General features: G+C 41.1%; 1 protein-coding gene across 1 annotated transcript; it reads left to right on the forward strand.

The window, feature by feature from the left end:
- The first annotated feature begins 6,564 nt into the window (after positions 1-6,564).
- Positions 6,565-8,697, forward strand: LOC115681319 (uncharacterized). Its single transcript, XM_030605229.2, has one exon. It carries the CDS (start codon positions 6,565-6,567, stop codon positions 8,695-8,697), a length of 2,133 nt encoding a protein of 710 aa, XP_030461089.1.
- Positions 8,698-22,807: the final 14,110 nt, after the last annotated feature.

Genomic DNA, 22,807 nt, shown 5'->3' on the forward strand with positions numbered 1-22,807 from the left:
GGTAAATTGTTTTAGACCTTCATTTGCGTGAGTGTGTGGTAAAAAAGGTGCCGTTATACGATGCAGTTAGCTTAGCAGCACCCTTAGGAGAAATTGTTAAGCTGTTGAGGGAACAAATGCTTAAATTTTCATTCATGAAACATGGCTGAGGATCCTGTCAACGTCAATGAGTATCAAGAATTGGCTAGGCTAGCCCTTCCGAAAATGTATTATGATTTTTATGCGGGTGGAGCGGAAGACCAGTATACACTACAAGAAAAGGCGGAAGCCTTTCGCAGAATAACGTAATGCCTAATGAATGCTGATCAGATTAACATCTACAGCAACTAATGTATGTTGTTCGGTAATTCTCAACACATGTATTTCTGGCAGGTTTAGGCCGAGAATCCTCATTTATGTGAGCGAAATTAGTTTGTCGACTACTATACTGGGCTATAACGTTTCTGCCCCTATTATGATTGCTCCAACTGCTAGGCATAAGTTAGCACATCCTGAAGGTGTGAAACCTGAAATTTCTTGGAGGAACTCTTTCCCATGTTTGCGTGTTTTGATTTTAGCAATGCAAATTTTCCATCTTCCAGGAGCCACCGTAAGAGCAGCTGCTGCATGTAATGTCATCAGGGTAATAGATTACTGCTATGACATACTCAATTTACCTCTTTACTCTAGATTCTTTCATATATGTCCACGTGCACTGTAGAAGAGGTCGCGTCCAGCTGTGATGCCATTCGATTCTTTCAAATAGATGATTATTTTTCAGACTTTAATATTGATAATTTGTTTCCGCTTTAAAATATTAATCAAAAAATTTTTGATCACCTATTTATCCCCTCTAGATGATTCTTACTATCTACGTCACCCAGCACTCAAAGTGCTTCTTCACATCCACTCTGTTGTAAACACGCCTCACCATCGTTGTATTGCCTGAGCTTCCTGAGTCGACAACAGAAATGACTCTTAAAGCTTCTTCTCCTTGTGGGCCCTCAGAAGTCATCATCACCTCAGAGACCATCTTGCCCATGTCTGATATCTGACCAACAATGTTTGATTCCTTGTCCAAAATATGCGCAATCGAATCCCAGCGATTAGACCGCCCCGCATTCACTAAACAGCGATTCTTTTCTCGGGTCTTGCCAAGGACTCTGCTTTCTTGATTGTTCTGCTCAGAAGAGTGAGAAGGCAAGGCCTTGAGATCGTTCAAGAACTTCTTCAACCCTTTGCCCAAGTCCTTCTGGCTACATAGAAGAGCCAAGTACTGGAACGAAGGGTATGTGTGGATGAAGTCTTTGCGTCGCTGTTGTGCTCTCTTTTCAGGAGGTACGTGTCGACGATGTCTTCGGCATTGTAAATGTAGGGCAAGGCCGGAGAACTGGTGACGTCTGTGTCGTCGGAGGAGCTTAGGAGCTGTTGCAGAGCGACGATGGAGGAGTTGATCTTGCGTTTGAGCCTTGGATAGATGATTTCGCATGTTGCAATTTTTGAAGCTTCTGTTTGAGCAGGAAAGCTCAACTTCTGCAGCCATGGAGTGTGTGTGGGCTATCCGACTCGCGGTCAAACAGGTGTTGGATTTCCGACACGCTGTCAACGCGCCGGACACGCCCCCGACACGCGAGTCCGGAATCCCGACATGCGATTCCGACACGCACCGGTCGATTTTATAAATTTTCAAAAAATTAAGGGTCAAAATGTAAATTTATAAAAAAAATAAAAAGAGAGAAATATAAAGGTAGAAGAAAAAGGGCTAAAACACGCAAGGTCTTTATTTGCTTTGTCTTCTTCTTGACTGACCGTTTCGACCTCCCGATCTCAAAATTCTCTTCTTTCTTCTTTCCGTCGACCACCGGTCCACCGCGAGGCTCTCTCCGCACTGCTCGCCACTACAGCCAGGTAGCAGGTACACTTCTCTCTGTTTCTGCCGAGTGCCCCGGATACGGGTTCTGGTTTTTCTATTGTTTGTCTTGGTGTCGGATTTGATGCTGCAATGATAGCTCGATGAGGGAAGAAGTCGTGATGGGTGGGTTCGGGAGGAAGAAGGAAGAAGTCGTGGGGAAAGGGGGGGAGGGGGCGGGCGTGAGGGCGTGTGTGGGTCGCGGGGGAAGCAGGAAGAAGTCATGGTGGGGGGGGGGGGGGGCGGCGACGTCTGTGGGGGAAAGCAGGAAGGGGGGGAGGCGGGGGGGGGGCGCGTGGGAGGCGGGTGTGGGGGAGGGCGTATGTGGGCGTGTGTTGGGTTGGGGGGGGGGGGAGGCAGGAAGTCTTGGGTGGGGGGAGGGCGTATGTGGGCGTGTGTTGGGGGGGGCCGCGGGTGTGGCTGGAGGGAGGTGGGTGCTGGGGGGAAGGATTTGATGGCCGGGGGTGGGTTACGGAGAGAGAAAGGGTTTGATGGTCCATCTTTTGAACGTTATTTTTTTTGGTTAAGTTTGACGTATATTGTATGTCTCGGACAATGAGGATATTAACAAACGATGAATTAATGTTTTCTAGGCTCTTTTTGTATTATTTATTTATTTGTAGATTTGAACTAAAAATAATAATTTATCACGTATATATAAAAATATATATTTAATATATGTGTCTTAACGTGTTGGAATTCTCTATTTTTTGATAAATGACATGACACGTGTCGTGTCGTATCACGTGATGTCAATTTCAACTTTTCTAGGATCAAGAAATTCGGGACATGCGTCCGAGGAAAACTTTTTTCCATCGAGTATTGGGATATTGAGATTTTTGACATGCTAATCAGGATAGTAACAATTTCGTTTTTTTTTTAGGATTAAGATAAATAGTTCGTACGTTGAGGAAAATATTCTTTCCAAACGGCATATCGAGGAAGAGCATAATAGGTACTGGCCTTTACAAAACAGAACACATATTAAATATTATTCTATTAACAGTGAGAAAAGAATTTACACAATATATTATTTTACCCCATAACCTATTTAACGACATAGACAGTCAATATACAGGATATCTGACCAAAAAATATACAGGATATATTGTTCAATGAATAATATTTGTAATTGGAATGAGTTATTTAACTAAAACTTTCACGGTGTCAATAAACAAGATCAGCCGGTTTAGAATAGTATGAGCCTACAAAATAATTGCTCATGCCCGCCATTGATTGAAAAAACATATTATTTTCTACATAGAACCACTAAGCATCGCGATGGAGCTTGGTCTGCGCAAGGTGGGAGGGCAGTGTCAAACTAACTTTCTTCAATAAAAAGCTTCTTGAATTGATAATTTTTTTAAAAAAAGAATATTTTAACTTAATACGGCCACGATCAAGATGAACATTGCTTTCCCAAATCGGTCCACACGATCCCTTCATAGGGGCGAGCATTGTTTCAGGATAGAACCGGACCCGGTAGGAATTGGTCCAGTTCCAGGTTATGGTGGAATTCAGTCCGATTCTCGGTTCCATATTTTTTGGAACCTGTATTATTCGGTTCGGTTCCTGGTTCCTGGGGAGGAACCAAGCTGAACCGGACCGGGAAGCGGACCAATTTTAATGTCCCTGTAAATACCCATTGAACCTTGGTTTTTTACTTTTGGCAAGTTATGTTGCTTATCTCTTGATTTTCTAATATATGGACGATCAGTCTACCATCCGGAGTAATCTGCAATATGCTGCTATGAGTGCTTTGAGAAGACTCCCCCTTGATCTGGGAATCCAGTATTTCTTCATTGCTCGGTTCAGGGGTAAGATTTTGTTTATCTGGGTATTCAGATATTTTTGTGACAAATACTCTGCTGTGGAATGTATATTTGACAATTTTTATTATCAGGCATTTGTCAATCTGTATATTTAATAATAATTTTAATTAAAAACTATTATTAAGTAATTGACTATGTTTGTTGTTTCTTTTGAATTCAAGTGGTCTATAATTTAGGTTTTTACGTGTTTTGAATTTTTTTTATTATTATTATTATTATTATTATTATTATTTTAAATGTTTATCTCTCTTGGATTGTTGCTATTGATAAATGGGGAATTTTCATTTTTGTTGTTGCATTCACTTTCATTTTGCTTAACTAAAAATGAAATAAAAAAAAAGGAATTTGGTCGGTTCCCGGGTAGACCCTAGAACCGATCTTGAAACCTGTGATAGGGTAGGTTCCAGGTTTCCAGGGTAAACATGGTAGGTTTCAAGTTCCAAAAACTGGAAACCGGTCTCGACCGGTAAGTTCTAGATATTAGGTCCCAGGTGAAACCTGGACTAACCCTGAACCGCTCACCCCAATCCCTTCATGCCAACAAGGCCTCGATGGGGGTGGGCTGCTACCTGCTAGGCATGTGACCATCTTTGCTAGTCAACCATCAATTAACCTCATAAAATCCCTCCTTAGATAATCACTCTAATGTTTGTAACATATACATATCACTATCTTTTCATTTTATGGACTCGAAATTTACTTGCTCAATGTAAGTATCATTGTTAGAAAGAAAAAACTAACATTCAGGAAATCATTATATCGTCCCTTGACCGTGTCTCCACTAAGAATTTTATTTGGTATCCTCATTTAGTGATAGAAAAGATGAATCCTTCATGAGCGTTGAATCTTGATGTTGAGAAGATTGACTAACAAGTTACACTTCATGATGTGTCATTTCGCTTTCAAGTTTAAGTGAACATAGTTGCCTCAGGTCGCATTTGTGGCACACTCATGACCTGCAACCTTGGTCATTAGTCGATTGCGTGGGATAGGGGGACTATGGTAGTGAGATTAGTTGGGGATTAAGGGTCTTAAGACTAAGATTGCATTTTCCAGCATAAGGTGCAATAAGAAAACAGAAAGAGGACGTTGCACATAACCCTGAACTCTGGGATTAATATGCATCTACCCTCAAACTTTCAATTGTTATACAATATCACATGAAATTTCATTTTGTTGCGACCGCTAACTCTCCATTATTTTGAATCAGGGTATAAGTGTATTTTTACATTGTTTTTATCAAGGAAATCTCTCTTTAACCCTTAATTGCCCTACAAATGATAGAATGAAACAGGAGAAAGAAAAATTAACGAAAACACTAGTAAGCGAAAAAATAAATATCGGTAATAATATTCAAAAATCAAAATTCATTGAAATTCGATAGATATAGCCACTTCAATAGACGTAATTAACATAATTTAAGAAAAAGAATAAACACGAATTCTTTATTCATTATGTATCTTTAAAGTGATTTATTAATGTAAAAATGATTTGTTTGAAAAATATTTAAAACGCTATAAAAGGAAACGATGTCCTCAACTCATACAAAGACAAAGTTCACCGAAATATAAGGTGATCTTTTAAAATAATTTTTATTGATCAATTATTTTTTACATTAATTGGCCTTTTAAATATACATAAAGAGTATCTATCTTCTGCAATTTAACACTTTGTTATTAAGGCTTTTTGCAATTTTACTCAAAGTTCTTCAAATATGTTATTTGGTTCTCTTAATATATTCATCAAACTTTAACAAGCTTTTCAGTATTATGTTAATATTTTGGTTAATTTATTTTTCTTTCTTTTCTGTTATTTTCATTTTTTTACAACAATTAAAGATAAAATAAATATTTCATTTAAAAAAATGAGATGAAAATATATTTTTACCTCTTAAAAGTCATGCACAATATGCTAATGGAATAATAATGAAGGGTTAACGGCAGCAACAAAATGAAAATTTAGAGGGAAAAGATGTAACAGTAAAAAATTTAGGGGCAAACTTGTATTATCGACAATGTTTCGGGGGTTGCGTAATTTCCCCACAAAGAAAAGATTATATCCACTTCTACGAATGCAATGATAATCCTAGTGCATCCTGTTCTCAAACCTACTGCCATGCATAATTTCCTTGACTTCCATTTGTTTTATGTCGGCGGGGAAAGAGTTCTTCCGTAATATTTACTCACTGTATCAATGATAATCCTTGCAGTAGGGAAAACAAGAAGGAAAACAAATGCGGTTCTCTTCGCATGAAAGTCATGGTCCGAATCGCTTGTTATATTATCCGTGTAATCCAAATCCCCGCAGCCAAGACGACACAATTTCAACTTGAATGATGAAGATTGTGAAAAATTTACTCAGAAGAACATATTAATAAAATGATGTGATAAGCTCTTGGGAAGTGAATGAATATGTCTCGTCTATTCGAATGCCAATTTCATTGTTTTTAGAAAAAATTATTGGTAAACATATCTTCAATCTGAAGTACTTTCGTCCCTTATTTTTCTTTACCTTTTCTTTATTCGGGACTTTGGTCTTTTCTCTTTAATAAAGCTGCAATTATTGTTCTTCACGTTTGCAGACTTCAGTATTGGCTCTGTCCTGTGACAGTATGTTCGATGTTTCTAGGATGCCTTGCACAAACTTGAACATGGCGTGTTCAGGCCTACTTCCTTTTGATTATAAAGTGAACAGACGCTTGCTTGGTGCATAATTAAAGTCCAGCTGAGTGAACTGACTCCTGGTGAAATAAACTTGCTCCTCTCTCTCTAAACCTGACTTACCAAATTTTCATCTCCATCTCATCCCTCCCTATTTCTCAGAGAAACAGAAAACCCATCCTATATGGAGGAGGCGCTTCGTGCGGAATTCTGGAGGACGCTTTGGAAGTTGTGGGGGCTAAGAGCCATGGTGCTGTTCATGCTCGCAGTCCAAATCGTACTCATCCTCTTCGGCCACAAGAGGAAGTCCAGCCGCAATCTCAAACTCAGGATCGCCGTCTGGTCCGCGTACTCGACTGCGGACTCCTTGGCCGGCCTCGCCCTTGGTGTCCTCTCCAACAAGCTCGGAGAAGTGAATGAGAGAAACGGCGGTCGCCTCAGCGACAACGACAAGTTGCTCGCACTCTGGTCCCCACTGCTTCTGCTTCTCTTGGGTGGCCCTGACACAATCACTTCCTATTCTATGGAGGACAATGCACTCTGGCTCAGGCAGTGCCTTGGCCTAGCGGCTCAAACATCAGCCACGGCATATATCATCTTCATGGCCTGGACAAGCTCTTATCTCTCGTACCTCTCATTGGTGATAGCATTGGTCGGGCTCGTCAGGTACGGGGAGAGAGTGTGCGCTCTTTGGATGGCGAGCAACGACAAGCTCAAGCAGTTGGCACTCGGCCCGCCTTATCTGAGCACGAGTTACCGCCACTACATGGAGGAGTACACTATGAAGCAGGCCGAGGGGTATTACGTTGTGGCGGACGAGGTGATTGAGGTCCAAGTGCCAGAAGGTATTCCTAGTGGTGGTGATGATCTGTCTACAGTGATCGATTCTGAGGTCATTGGGACAGCCTATGGCCTGTTCCAGATGTTCAAGTGCCTCTTTTTTGAGTTGACACTCAGCCATGCGGAGAAGAATACTAGCACATCCATATTCAAGGCAATCGATTCGGAGAAAGCTTTTGGGATAGTTGAGATCGAGCTCGGGTTCCTCTACGACTTGCTCCACACAAAGGCAGGGGTGCTTTACACCAAGTGGGGACTCCTACTCCGCTTGTTCACTTTCTCGTCCATTCTGTTGGTGCTGGTGCTCTTCTCTTTAGCCAAGAAGTCGCACCTAGCGAGAGTCGATCTTTCCATCACTTACTTGTTGCTGGCTGTCATTGTTTTCTTTGAGACCTATTCGATTTTGATGCTGGTTTCCTCGGATTGGAGCGACCTTTGGTTGGGCAAGCACAACAAGAACCGTGCCTTGAGATGTGCCGCGAACTTTATAAGATTGCCTAGACAACCCAGGTGGTCACATTCAATTGCCCAACTCAGCTTGCTCAGCCTTTGCAGTAAAGAGAGGCCCTTGGTTTGCCAAAATGTGCTTGAGTTCTTGAAGATCAGTGAGAAGCTAGAGAAGTATCACTACATCCTCCATGAAGACGTATCCAACGAGATTAAGACTTGGATCTTCCATCATGTCAAGGACGAACTTTACAATGTGGAGGAGCACCACGCGCCGGTCCACGTGGATATTGAGAAAAGTCTTGCTAGGCTACTCAAAGGTTATGGCCTCGCTCAAGCTAAGTGGGCCACCGAAGGGGATTTCTACCAGGTTGTCCTAACTTGGCACATTGCCACCGAACTATCGTACTACTCGGATACAGTGAAAGGGCAATGGGAATCCGACCTCCCTCATTTTCGGCTGAGCAAGCTTCTCTCCAGGTACATGCTTTATCTTCTGGTCATGAACCCTTCTATGCTGCCCGTAGGAAACAGGGAAATAAGCCTCCGCGATACTTTTGCCGAGGCCTTCAAATTTTTTGAGGATAACCAAATACCCAAGTCCGAATCTAATCGAGAGCCCTATCGGTGGATAAAAAATCTAGTGATCAATAGAGGGAAGAAAAATGAAATGAACTCGTCGTATCTTCAGCGAGCTTCCAGACTGCTGCTAGAGAAGAGCAACAAGGTTCTACTTCCACCAACTAAAATGATAGGCGGAAAGAGCAAGTCTGTGTTCTATGATGGATGCCGGATCGCGGAGCAGATCAAAGAGAGGGAAATTAGTCTAAAGTGGGAAGCGATCGGGAAGCTCTGGGTGGAGATATTGATATACGTTGCGAGGCAATGCAAAGGGGATCGTCATGCTGGGCAGCTGAGGCGAGGGGGAGAGCTTCTGACCCATGTTTGGCTCATGATGGCTCATTTCGGCCTGACTGATAGTTTTCACAGGAACGAAGGGCGGGTCATTGCTAAGCTCATATTGAGATAGGCCTTGATCCCGAGTGAGGACTAATTCTTATGCGGGTTTGGTCCGTCTCGATCGCCATTGGAAAGTCTTGCGGATAAAAACAACAAAATTCTAGCTTACGTATGTACACTTTCATTGCGTAAAGTTGAGGCGATCAGTCAATTTAACATCGTATTTTAAGTGGATGATGTGAGCCAATTTAGTTACTGATCTAAGTTTGAAGAAAAGACTTGAGAACGTCATTTTTCCTTCTTTTGGTGATATTGTCTGACGAGATAAAATTCCGAAACGCAAGAATCATTACGATTTATGATTCTTGTTTGTTCTGCGACTAGACTAACATTTTGACTGGCAAACCAACACCATACCCGACTTGGATTCATCGGCTTAAAATGTCCGAAATCCTATACACAGAGGAATAGCAGGTGTCTTATTTACCAAAGAAGTTCTAAACCTATTGCAATTGTATCAATTTAATTCTAAATATTTTTTTTTGCCAATTGAGCCCTAAACCTTTTGCATTTGTGCCAATTCAGTCAATTCGGTCAATTTTGGCCGGAAATCGTTGACATGGGCGTCAACTATCTTACGTGTCGTGACGTGTTGCGACCAGCACTAACGTGGACAATTTTTAATAATATTTTATTATTTTTTTCTTTTATTTTCTTTTTCCTTTCTTTCTTCCTTTAGCCGGTCGCCGGACCTTGGCGACCCACTAGAGGTGAGGGCCAGTGAGGTCGAGGCAAAGCTTGCCCCCACCAGCCACTAATGAGGGCAAGCCTCGCCTACACCTGACGAGGTGAGGTCGAGCCCTTGCCATAGCTGGGCGAGGTCGGCCTCTTGTTGTGATGTTGCTAGGGTTCCTAGTGCCCGTGTCTTTTTCGCTTCGATTCGACTTGTCATCAGGCCACACGAAGTGCAAGTACACCATCGTCAACCCTCACGAAGGCTATCCCTTGCCTGAATCTCGTAACCTCTTCGTCCGGGTGAGCTTCCTTTCAGAATTCAGACTATTTCCTTGTGTTGAAACCTTCCTTCTTACGCACAATTCCATTGGGTCGAGAACCTTTTGTTGTGGTTTTGTTGATTTAGTTTTTTTCCCCCTTTTTCCTGGTTGATTTGTTGTTAGGTAACTTCTCTTCGCGGGACCAGCTATCACTAATCGGAAATAGTGGAGTCGGGGCAGTTCGCATTCGTGGTCGGAGAAGCTGGGGGTTGCACAGCTTTCTTGTGGGGAAAAGTGTCAGAAAAGTTCTAAACCTATTGTATTTATGTCAATTTAGTCCTAAACCTTTTGTTTTTATGCTAATTCAGTTCTTTCGACTAATTTTAGTTGGATTTTGCTGACGTGGACGCCGGTTGGCTTACGTGGCACCGCCGGCGATGATGTGGACAACTTTTAATAATATTTTAATAGTTTTTGAATTTTGAATTTCTTTTCTTTTCTTTTCTTTTTCTTTTCCTTTCTTCTTCCTCCAGCCGATCGCTGGTCCGGCGATCGGCTGGAGGCCATTCACTAGCCGTCGGTCCGGCGACCGGCTGGAGGCCATTCGCCGGCTGCTGGCGAGGCCATTCGCCGGCTACTGCGATGGCGAGCCTCACCCTCGCCAGCGACCGGGCGAGGCACAACCTCACCGGATTTGGCGAGATCAGGCCTCACCCATGGCCGGCGAGGCTCGACCCTTGCTAGATCTGGCGAGGGCTCGACCCTTTGCCAACTCATATGTACGTTTGATGCGAATGCCTGTGAGCTTTAATAATTTGGTGAAGTCGAATTTGGAAGTTCTCTTTTATTACGAACTTGATTTGCAGAGAATCTCTAAGGTATATTAGTGTACCGTACCCTCACTTTTTTTACAATTGTTTTTACACTTGGTTACGACGTTGTGTTGTAATGTTGTAAATCAATTTTACGGCGTATTACAACGTTTTTGTATTTAATTATGACGACACGTCGTCATCTTATGCGGTACACCTGAGGCATCATTGTAGTGCCCCTGATTCCTGTTGTCATGTTGCAATCTTGTAGTTTCTCTTTTGTTACTCTGTTTTTTTCCTTAGAGAACAAAAAAAACTTCAACCTAATGTGCGTTTGTTTAACGGAAAACGTAACGTTTTTTGAAATGTTTTCCGGAAAACCATTTTCTAGGAAAATAGTTAGTTTTCCTTTATTTGGTGATATGTGATATGGTGTTTGGATCTCATTTGGAAAATGATTTCGATCCCATGATTTTATCTTAGGCAAAAAAATAATTTCGAATTTTTTAATATTTTTATTTTTAAAAATAAAAAAGAAAAAGAAAAGAAAGAAAAGAAAGAAAAGAATAAAATATTAAAAAAGTCAAGGGAAGCAATTCTGAAAAGTGTTTTCTTCTTGGGAATTCATTTTCCTAATTTTATACATGAATGTTTTTCTTGACTGGAAAGTGATTTCAGTTGACTAGTCATTTTCGGCGAACCAAACTAGTGAAAGTCTAGAAAACGGATTCCCGGAAAACACTTTCCCTTAAACAAATGCACCCTTAAGTCATTGGGACGTTACCGACATTCCGTGGAGTTAAAATGTGACATCCCGATTTTTCATAATAATATTTATGTGGTATTAGGAATTTTCGGTGTCCGAAAATTATTTAGCTTAGAATTCGGGTGGACATGTAGAAATCTTAGTTGGATCATAAATTTTGCGGGGTATGAGAAACGTGGAAGATGATTTTCCACGAACGTAATCATTTCGAGTCCGACGCGTTGAAATTCTAGGGTGATGCTAATTGTCGATGGGGACGGATATTTTTGAAATTATAAAATTATCGAGTATGGATTTGCTAAATCGAGATTTTCTTAGCATTGGGTATGATTTACTAATAATTTTGGTAAAATCATGTGTCATGGATTACATTATTAATTTTTAATCCTAGTTAACTAATAATAATTCACTTACGTTAATGACCTCACTCACTTGGCCGAAAATGGATAACCCCTCTTTCACAATGATCACATTCTTATCTACACATATTGGGTCACTAATATCCATTTGTTCTTTTGAGAGCTGCATGATTAGGCCATTTGCCTATTCTAAGCTAAGACACGTAAGACCTCTTGTGGTATTTTGAGATAACATGCATGGCCACATGTCCTATTGCATAAATGCTAGTTGTTTTCTTAAGGTGAAGACATTTAGGCCACTTGTCTCTTAAAGAAAGAAACTTCGCATCAGAGGCCACATGTTCTATTCTACTCTTGCATGAATGGTTAAGTTGTCTTCTTGAGGTGAAGCCACTTATACATGTAGGCTGGGCATCATTACTTCTCCTATGAGGTAATCCACTCTTATGTTCTAATTGTACAACACATAACAATGCAAAATGTAAACTTTGTAAGCTCATCACACGGAGCCTTCCTTCTTCATGCAAGCTTACACTTGTGCTCTCTTTACCTAAGAGTAGGCACACTAGTTCTAAGGGGGAGGAAAAGTATAAACCTTAGATGAAAATAAACCTTTTTACCAAAAACACTTCGAGGGGAAATGTTTAGCTTCTTCTGAAATCCTTGGGGGGAAATGAACGATTTCATTTTTTCAAGAGGAAATTCAAGATTTCATTATGATTGGAGGTAAGTGAAGACTCTAGAGTTAAGTTAGATTATTCTACTTGTCACTTTTAACTTGGATGGTTGTGATATGCTAGTTTAATGTGTTATAATATTGAGAATATGGTGATCGTTTTTATGCATGTTTAAAAGGTAGATAATCGTTTTTACTTAAAGTGGAGTACTTTTGGTGAGTAGAAATGATGAATCAAAACTTGAAAAGGTCATATTTGCAGGTTCAGACTTAACCGTCGTTCGTAAAATCTATTGATTTCTGAACTGGAACAGATTTTACTCTATGAATCTAGACATATTGAATTCTGAACTCGAGTAGACTTTACATTCAAAATTTGGATATATGTATTTCTAAACTCGAGTAGACTTTACTTTCAAAACTTGGATATATGTATTTCTAAACTTGAGTAGACTTTACCTTCAAAAATCTGGATTTATGTATTTTTGAACTCAAGTAAATTATTACTCTCAAAATTTGGACATGTCTATTTTCTGAACCCAGTAGATTTTACTCTCAAAATCTGGATATGTATTTTCTAAACCCAGTAGATTTTACGCTCAAAATCTGTGTATATTTATTTTTGAACCCGAGTAGATTTTTACTCTCTAAATCTGAGAATAGCTTGGAATGTGCATGTGGTTTGAAATTCGTGTATTTGAGACTAATGTGCAGGTTGAGCCCAGGGAAGTACATTTGTGTGTGTAATATGTATGTATTGAACGATTGGGTGTTTGGACCTGTCTGGAGATACGTGGTAGCTTAAGTGGGGTTTAGGCTGTCAACTTATTGAGAGTTGTCTCATGGTTGTTTAACCAAATTATTTCAGAACCCCGCCCTGAGCCATGAATCCACCACTGCCACTACCGCCCCGGCGTTTTGGTATACCAATGCACACCGAGCATTCAGTTGTAGAGTATCTGGTAGACGACAATTTGGCTTGGATCAAACATACGATCGTAGTCTGGGTGGACTTAGGGGTAGAGCCAGAGGAAGAACCAAGGGAGGAGCATAAGGAAAATTTGCAGGAAGAGTCTGAGTCCGAGGAACGAATTGAGGTGCCACTAAAGTCGGGGGATGAGGATAACCCGATCGAGATCGAGGCAGACTCCGAGTCTTCAGAGGAGCACGTGCATAAGGAGGATTCAGATTCGGATTCTGGGGAGACCGAATCGGAATGGACGCCGTCTACAAGGCGTAGGGGCTAGACTAGGGGTAGCCAAGCTTTTTGAAGTGTCCCATTTTTGGAAATAGAATATACCCAGACTACTAACCTTTTTGGAGATGATGACGTGACCCGAAGAAGCTAGTTTGTATGTGTATTATAGGTTGATGTAAATTTGGTGAGTGCTCGAAGTAACTAATGGTTGTGTATTGGATGAGAATGGATATTGTATATATCTCGAGGTGTAATGTTATGTTTGGTGGCTTGGTGAATTATCTCTCCCTATTACCCCATGATTTTTTTACTGTTAAGGTTTATGTTCTTGTTTCCGCCGTGTGCAAACTCTGATGTGATCGTTTGGGTCGGCGACGTTTTCCTGGGACGTAGCACTAATTCGACCAAAGAGGGATGTCGCGAGCTCGATAGGGTTCGAGGCGTGACAGCGGCGGCGTCCTCCGTCCAGATCACCGCCATGGTGATCGGCGGTCGACTGAGACCACCTAAACCCTAACGGGAGGCTGGGCGGCTGCGAACCAACCGGATCCCGACGAGGGACTGGCTATTTGCTCCTTTACACGGCTATGCCTGGACCACTGTGGCCACCGGCGGTATGCCGGGACCGTCTGACACTCCTAAAAACGCAACAGAATAGAGACAAACCAAAGAAATTTGGTTCGGGCAAAACGTCGAACAGTTGGTGCGCGCGATGAAAACGAGAGATTTTAGGCTCGATCGAGGCTAAAAAATGGACCGAAATTATCAACACAAGACACACAAAGAAGAAAGAACAAGCATGAGGCATCACGGGCTAGAACTCGCGCGAGCCAGACGGCCGCGAGCTCTAGCCAGTGAGCCCAAGAACAAGGGAAAGAAGCTAAAATAGGGGAGGGGGCTGCGGCGCTCCCTATCCGGCTCGGCAGCGGTGAACGGCGGCGAACTTGATAGATCGAACTACCTCTGGTCGCCTCGCATGCCTTCGAACCGAAATCCTTCGGAAATCGGCCCCGGGTCACACGAAACAAAACCCGACAGTGGCTCGGATTCGTCACCTACCGCGTGGAACGGGATGCGCCGGAACATCATCGGCCACAGTTGAGGCGTGACAGTCGCGGACAGGAGACTGTTCACCCCTCGGATCTCACTCTCTGACTCTCTTGAACTCACTTCCTTAGATCTCTCTCTCTCTCTTCACGGAACTCTCTCTCTCTCTCTCTCTCTCTCTCTCTCTCTCTCTCTCTCTCTCTCTCTCTCTCCCCCCCCTTCTCATCCGATTTAAGGCCGGTCGGCAGGCACGCACGCATGGCCCCCTGCCACCGCCAGCCTGCCGTGGCCGGTCGATCTGCCGACCCGGGGATCACGCTGCCCCCTGCACCGCTGCCTTCTGATTTGCTTCCCGGCTCTATTTCTGCTTCGTCCTCTCCCCGTACACTCAGAACGTTGAACGCTAGGGGAGAAGGTGAACAGCGTGCGGGCTGAGCCAGGGAGAAATGGGCCGGCCCGCGCAAAAATAAAAAGGAGAAGGGAAAAGGGCCGCGTGCAATAAAAGAAAGGGAGAGAAAAAGAATGGGCCGACGGACCCGGCCTGGAAATCTTTTTTTTTTTCAGAAATTTAAGTAAAATATGTCCTACTCGATCCTATTAATGCAAATGCACCTAATGTCTATATGCCATGCAATTTAATGAATATATATATTTTTTAGGGGTTAAAAAATTAAAACCTAATTTTTTATGCGATAAGATCCTAAATGATTAAGCGAAATTTAGGTGTCAACACACTGATAGTTACTTTTGTTGTTTATTGGGATCCACATATTCCATGGCATTAGTTCAAAATCCTGCTACATCTATAAAAACCTTTACGGGAAAATTCTTTTGTCTCTAGTAATAATGCACAAGGAATCAAGACAAAAGGCCATACATTCCAATGACCCATTTTGGATGCTTGGATCTGGTGTATTCTCAAGTCGGTCGACCAAATAAACAACCAAATAAACAATCTCCTAAGAGCTTGTAGAACAGCTTTATCAAGAATTACAGATTATGAATGGTCTAGAGACCAAATTAATTACCAAGCTAATAAGTTTAGTATACCATCCTAGAAATTAATCTTGCCTTCATTAATATATTTTCATCATCCACGAAAATGGTTAGACATAGATAATTGTCGACAATGAAAATATTTTTCATTGAGTAGATTGTTATCATATTGTCTTAGTTCTGATAGTGTTGCTTATGCCTTGTCTATTGCAAAGGAGATGAGGACCCGTTTTCATATGGAGAGGCGATGTCTCAGTAGAAGCTTAGTAGTGGATTGGTGCTATGGGAGAGGAGATGAATTCCTTTAAGCGGAATCAGACATAACAGTTGGCATTACCTCCCAAAGAGCAAAAGATAGTGGCTTGCAACAGGGGCCTCAAGAAGAAACATGACAGTTCGAGTTCGGAAGCGACCTAATATAAGACATGTCTAATAGATAAGGGGTAGTCACAGCCGTAAGGGTATTAACTATAATGAGATATTCTCACCAGTTGTTAAACATAGCTCAATCAGAGTGTTATTGACTTTGGTTGTGATGGACAACTCGGAATTATAGTAGCTGGATGTGAAGACAACTTTTGTACGTGGTGAGCCGGAGAAGCAAATATAAATGCAACAATCGGAAGTTTTGTTGCTTCCGGCCATGAAGACAAGGTATGCTTGCCGAAACATTCCCTCTATGGCCTTAAGCAATCTCCTAGGCGATGCGCATAAACATTTTGACTCCTTTATGATAGGTGAACACTATAGGAGGAGTGCACATTATAACTGCATGTATCATAGAAGTTTGGAGGATGATAACTCATTTATTTTCTTTTAATGTTGATGATACCTTGATAGTTCTTAAGAAGATGTATGATATTAATTGAAATGAAACTAAGTAGTGAGCTCAACACGAAAGACTAAGGTGCATCGAAAAACATACTCAGTATGGAGATCGAGAGGATAGGTCTGCAATGACGCTTCCACTATCATAGGGTTATCATATCCACAAAGTGCTTAGGAGGTTTAGCATGTAGATACCAAACCGGTGAGTATCTCGCTAGCTGCGGATTTTATGCTTTTCAACTGATCTTGATCAATAGTGAAAATATGATTAGAAATACATGTGTTCCTTATGCTAGTGTTGTAGGTGGATTACGTACGATATGGTTTGCAATGGACCAAATATTTCACATGTTATTGTTGTTGTGAGCAGGTATATGAGTAATCATGGAAAGAAACACTTGGAAACTATGAAATGGATGATGAGATTTCTTAGCTGGACAATAGACGTCAGTTTAACTTTTGGGAAGAGATGGGCTTCAAGAGGTATAACAAGTTATATGGATTTAGATTTTATTGGTGACTTGGATGGATGAAAGTCCTTAACAAGTCATGTATCCGGTTTTGCGGGTTGTGCATTCCTTGTCGACAACTAAAATAAAGTATATGACTTCAACCAAGGCAATTAGGGAAGTTATTTGGCTTAGAGTTTTGCTTAGTGATTTGGGATTTCAAGAGGAAAATAGTGTTGTTTATAGCAACAATCAAAGCGCAATATATTTTGACCAAAAATCATATGTATCACGAGCAGACAAAACACATTGATGTTTGGTATTATTTTTATGTGATATTGTGTCATAGGTGTAAGAATTATACTCTAAGTTTGAGCTTGAGTTTCGCTTATCCTTCAACTCTAGGATAGCATTTATATTTATAGAATTTATTTTCTAGCTGTTACAGTAATTACATTAGATAAAAATGGACTAATTTAAAATATTTTGAATTTGAACGAGTCATGCATTATTATTCTTAACAGGCCTCTGCAAGTTCAAGGTGGTCTTCTTGATGATCTTCAACTTGGATCTGAGCATATCATGACGACACCTTGTAAGTGGCTTGGTGAAGATATCCGCTATTTGGTCACGTGTGGATATGAAGCGAACCTTAAGTTTGCGCTGTGACACTAAATGGCGAATGAAGTGAAAGTCTACCTCGATATGCTTTGTTCTAGCATGAAAAAGTGGATTCACCGTAAGATACGTTGCCCCTAGGTTGTCACACCAAAGGATAGGAGGTTTTGATTGAGAGATGCCCAATTCTTGTAACAGTGATTGCAACCATACCGCTTCTGCCGTGGCGTTTGTCAATGCCCGATACTCAGATTCGGTTGAGGAACGTGCAATGGTATGCTGCTTTTTGGCTGACCAAGAAATTAGATTTTGACCCATATAAATTACATAACCTCCTGTTGAGCGCCTATCGGTAGGACAACCAGCCCAGTCCGCATCACTGTATGCGTGGAGTTCTATGGTGGAGTGGGAACTAATGAACAATCCATGCGAAATGGTTTCTTTTAAGTAGCGTAGAATCCACTTTACCGCACTCCAGTGGTCTTCTGTTGGTTCTTTCAAGAACTGGCAGACTTTGTTTACCGCATAAAAGATATATGGCCGAGTCAGGGTGACATACTGAAGAGCTCCTACTATACTCCTGTACAAAGTAGCATCTTCAAGTGGCTTACCTGATTAATTAAATTGGTATTTGTAGCCATGGGCGTGTGAACCGGTTTAACACCGTCCATTCTGGTTCGGTGGAGGAGATCTGTAACATACTTTTGTTGTGACAGGAGGAGCCTTGATGGATGTTTGATCACCTCAATTCCCAGGAAATAATTAAGTTCGCCCAAGTCCCTTATAGAGAATTCCTTGTTTAAGCAGTTGATAGTGTCTTGAATAAATACTGCATTGGACTCTGTAATTACAATGTCGTCAACATAGATAAGCATGTAAATGGAGAAATTGGGCCGATGTAGTATAAAGAGGGAACTATCGGTTTTTGATCCAATAAATCCCAGTGATTCTAAAAAGATGCTCAACCGATGGAACCAAGCTCGTGGTGCTTGTTTCAATCCGTATAAGGATTTTTGTAGCTTGCGTATATGGTTTGGCCTTTTTTTTTATCAATGAAGCCCTGGGGCTGAGCCATGTAGACTTCTTCGGTCAAGTTACCATTTAAAAATGCATTGCTAACATCCAACTGTCGAATTTTCCAATTCTTTGTCACAACTAATGAAATAACTGTACGGACGGTGGTTGCTTTAACAACGAGACTAAACGTTTCTGTGTAGTCGATACCCTCTTGCTGATTGTAGCCCTTGGCCACGAGGCGGGCTTTGTACCGATCTATGGAACCATTTGCACGTGTCTTGACTCGATAAACCCTTTTGGAGCCCACGACATTTGCTTTGGGATTTGGTGGAACCAAAATCCATGTTCCATAACCCAACAAAGCATTAAATTCTTGAAGTATCGCGTCCCTCCATTTTTCATCTTTATTAGTTTTAGTGAAACATCGCGGCTCTTCCTTAGAGATTATTTTAGTCAAGTTCACATTTGGCAATGGATATTTAGTGTTGGGCCTCAGGTTTTGACGTAGCTGCATTAAATGGGTTCTTGATTTTTGATAAACCGGTTGTGGAGGTATCACAACAGCTTGTTGTGGGGAGGCATCTGAAAGAGCCTCATTAGAACCTATACCAGCATTAGACGGACTAGAAACCAACGTGTTAGATGTTGAAGCAATATTAGTATTTGATAATGTCAGTGATGGTTCTTCAAAGGTGGGTGGAAAAGTATTAGAGGGTGAGGTAGAAGGTAGAATATTACCATTAACACCATGTTTGCCTGGGAGGACATACCAGCTGTAGAGATCGTCAATCAAGGATGTGATGGTGAGGGTATTTCAGAAGGGTGGGAACTAAGTGTGGCGAATGGAAAAATATTTTCAATAAATAAGCATGTCTTACAAAATATATGCGTCCAGTTTTGTAATCTAAACAACGATAACCAACATGCAATGGACTATATCCTAAGAACACACATTGAGTAGAACGGAGTGAAAACTTATGCGAATTGTATGGCCTTAATAAAGGGAAAACGGCACAACCAAATATTTTAAAAAACTTGTAATCCGGTTCTTGATGAAAAAGTGTTTGAAAAGGTGAGATATTATTTAAGAGTGGTGTAGTTAATCTATTAATAAGGTAAATTGTAGTTTCAATAGCTAAGGCCAATACTTAAGTGGAAGAGATACATGTCCCAATAATGTAAGGCCGGTATCAACAACATGGCGAATTTTTCGCTCAGCTGCTCCGTTCTGCTCTTGAGTGTGTGGACATGCTACATATGGAGAATTCCATTGTCTGAAAAAAAAAATTATTCAGGGTTCTGTATTCCCCACCCCAATTAGACTAGACAGCTTTGATGGATTTTTCAAATTGTTTCTCAGCCATGATTTTGAACTTTTTGAAAATGGAAGGGACCACATATCAATTTTGAATAGAATAGTACCAGGTATATTTGGAAAAATCATCAACAAATAGAACAAAATACTTATAACCGGAAACAGAATTAATTGGAGCAGGTCCCCATACATCAGTAAAAATTAAATCGAGAGGTGCTTTACTAATACTATGAGTGGGGGGTAAGGGTGTTTTATGAGATTTGCCTAACAAATAGGAAGCACATTTGTTGAAATCAAATGTAGAACATGGCAAATTGTTTGAACAAATCAAAGAGCGAACTTTGCTTTGTTGGGGATGACCCATTCGAGCATGCCAGGTAATGGCAGTGGCGGAAGTATCAAGTGAAATTGTGTTGGCGGATGGAGATGTGGTATAAAGACCCGGCAGCCGGTATATTCCATCCTTAAGTGAACCTTGGAGTAGTGATGTTTTGGTCTACAAATCCTTCACAACAAAGTGAAATGGATGAAACTCAAAGAAGCAGTTGCTATAACGTGTAAAATTATGTACATAAAGCAAATTACATGTAATGCTAGGGACATGAAGGATATTTGAGAAATGGAAAGATTTGTTAATAGGGGTTTTGAGAGTAGAAGAACTGACATTAACAATGTCTAAACCTGCTCCATTACCTACACGAAGAGATTTGTTACCGTTATGTGGTGTAGAGATCTGCAGATTTACGATGTCAAGCGTCACATGGTGAGTAGCTGCAGTGTCCGGAAACTAGACTTGCTACGATGGGGTAGGAAGAATCCCATGCATATTAGCAGTAGGCTGAGGTGCACTGTTGTTAGACTGCGAATACCTGAAATAAAATCTTGCAGCCGTATAGTTATATTTTTGACAAATTTGGCATCGGTCTTTCCTGTTTTTAGATCAATTGCCTGAGTCTCCATAATTGTGCTGGTTGCCTTGCCAATGGTATTAAGGGTTTTGGGTGGTAGATAGTTGGAAATTGGAAATCGATTGCGGTTGATTAGTAGGGGTCGATGATGGAGGGGTGTAAGTGGTAACATTTGACTCTATAGGTACCGTAGCAGATTTCATTCGAAGCTCATGATTGAGGAGCAATCGATGGAGTTCAGGAAAGGTTATCGGATCAGGTTTTGTAGCCAAGGCAGCAATAATGTCAGAAAAATCATAACCAAGATTACGAAAGACAATGGCATTTAATTCCTCATTCCCTAGAGGGCGATTCGCAGCAGCCAATTGATCCAAAATGTACTTTACCTCGGAAAGATAAATTGAGAGAGACTTGTCCCCTTTGGATGTATTTTGGAGTTGCATATGAAGCTGAAGAATGCTTGTATGTGATTGAGATCCAAAAGCAATTTGTAGAGCCTTCTAGACATCAACAGCAGTAGCTAATCCAACCACATAGGGTAGGACATCAAGTGAAAGAGAAGATATCATCCAACTAAGAACAAGTTGGTCTTTTCGAATCCATTCATCATATGCAGGGTTCGGTGCAGCAATAGTAGAGCCCATGGGGGTGATGGTTGGAGGAGGACATATAATGCTGCCGTCAAGATATCCCATTAAGGACTGGCTACGAAGCAACAAAAACAACTGGCTTTTTTCACAATGGAAAGTTATCACCAGAAAGTTTGAGGCTAAGGTGGTGTTGCACAGCCGAAGTGGACGTGGGAGATGACATCGCGAATAGAAGAGGTAAAAAAAAATGGAAGAGAAAGAAGAAATAGCATAAGTGTTTTCAAGAATCCTACTGGTTGTCTGATACCATGTAAGAATTATACTCTAAGTTTGAGCTTGAGTTTTGCTTATTCTTCAACTCTAGGATAGCGTTTATATTTATAGAATTTATCTTCTAGCTGTTACAGTAATTGCATGAGATAAGAATGGACTAATTCAAAATATTTTGAATTTTGAATTAGTCTGTTACAGTAGTAACTAGAGTAATAACTATGTCCGTTACAGTAATAACTAATTGAGATAGTGCACACTACAAATAATCTAGTGGAACGTGTCGTCAAACCTTAACAATAGGATATATCCATTGAGATAGTGCACACTACAAATAATCTAGTGGAACGTGTTGTCGAACCCCAGTCCATTGAACAAGTTCCAACGCTATTCAAACTTGGCCATGGCTACAGTAGGTGAGGAGCCCAAGGTGGCTTGAGAGAGACGACAATCGATGAGGATGAATATGAACTCGTCGCCAAGGTTGAGATTTTTTTATTATGGCTGGAAGTTGATCTCATTTGATTTGGAAACAACATGATTCTGATGTTTTCGGGACACTCGATGTGTATGTGGGGGCTTGGACTTGGAGACGGACGACCGGAGGATGTGAGAAGACGGCACCCCTAGCGCCTGGACAAACCAGGCAACTAGGCGGGCACCTGGGCAAGAAGTGGGCTGTGCTGCCAGACACTCGGGAAACCTCTAGAGCCGAAAGTGTTTTCCGACATAGTGCCCAGATGTTTGGGCCTATCTTGGTCGGATACCCATCCCCCGACGCGGACCAGATCCAAAGGCTTTTAAAATCTATTTTATATTTTTAGTTTATTACCCATATTGCGAGAAATATATTTATTTTAATGCCCATATTGTGAGAAATCTGGAGAGCTTTAAAGAGGAGAGTGAGAAAGCTCCTTTCTTGCAGAAACACATGTAGATTAGTAGGATAAGTAATTGTAATCTTTTATTTGCCGATTATGGTGGAACCTTCTCATTGCTTTCTCCTCCATAGGTAGACATACCACCAAACCATGTGAATTTTCTGTGTTCAGATTTAAGCTCTAAATTTTATTTCTTACTTGAATCAAATGTTTGTTCTTCTTTCCGCATTAGTTGTTACAATAGTTGATGCAAAATACAAACTATGCAATTTAGGTGAATAAAATCTCCCAAGGATAGCAAGGTCAATTAAACTAGTAGTGAAATCTCATTCTGCCATTCTGAACTTTCCGTCAGCATAGATGATGAGCGAATCTTGTATTTACCTTGTGAAATCCTGTGTGCATTTTGGTGAAGCAGATAAAAAAACGACCAAGACATATTAGTCTGATGCAGT

The sequence above is a fragment of the Syzygium oleosum genome, unplaced genomic scaffold (assembly GCF_021117445.2).
Source record: "Syzygium oleosum isolate NSW1041296 unplaced genomic scaffold, Sole_v2.1 Sole_v2.48, whole genome shotgun sequence".
In the NCBI taxonomy this organism is placed as follows: Eukaryota; Viridiplantae; Streptophyta; class Magnoliopsida; order Myrtales; family Myrtaceae; genus Syzygium; species Syzygium oleosum.

What these genes read in the sequence shown, in the direction of transcription:
- LOC115681319 (XM_030605229.2), top strand. Translation starts at nt 6,565, where the DNA reads ATGGAGGAGGCGCTTCGTGCGGAATTCTGGAGGACGCTTTGGAAGTTG.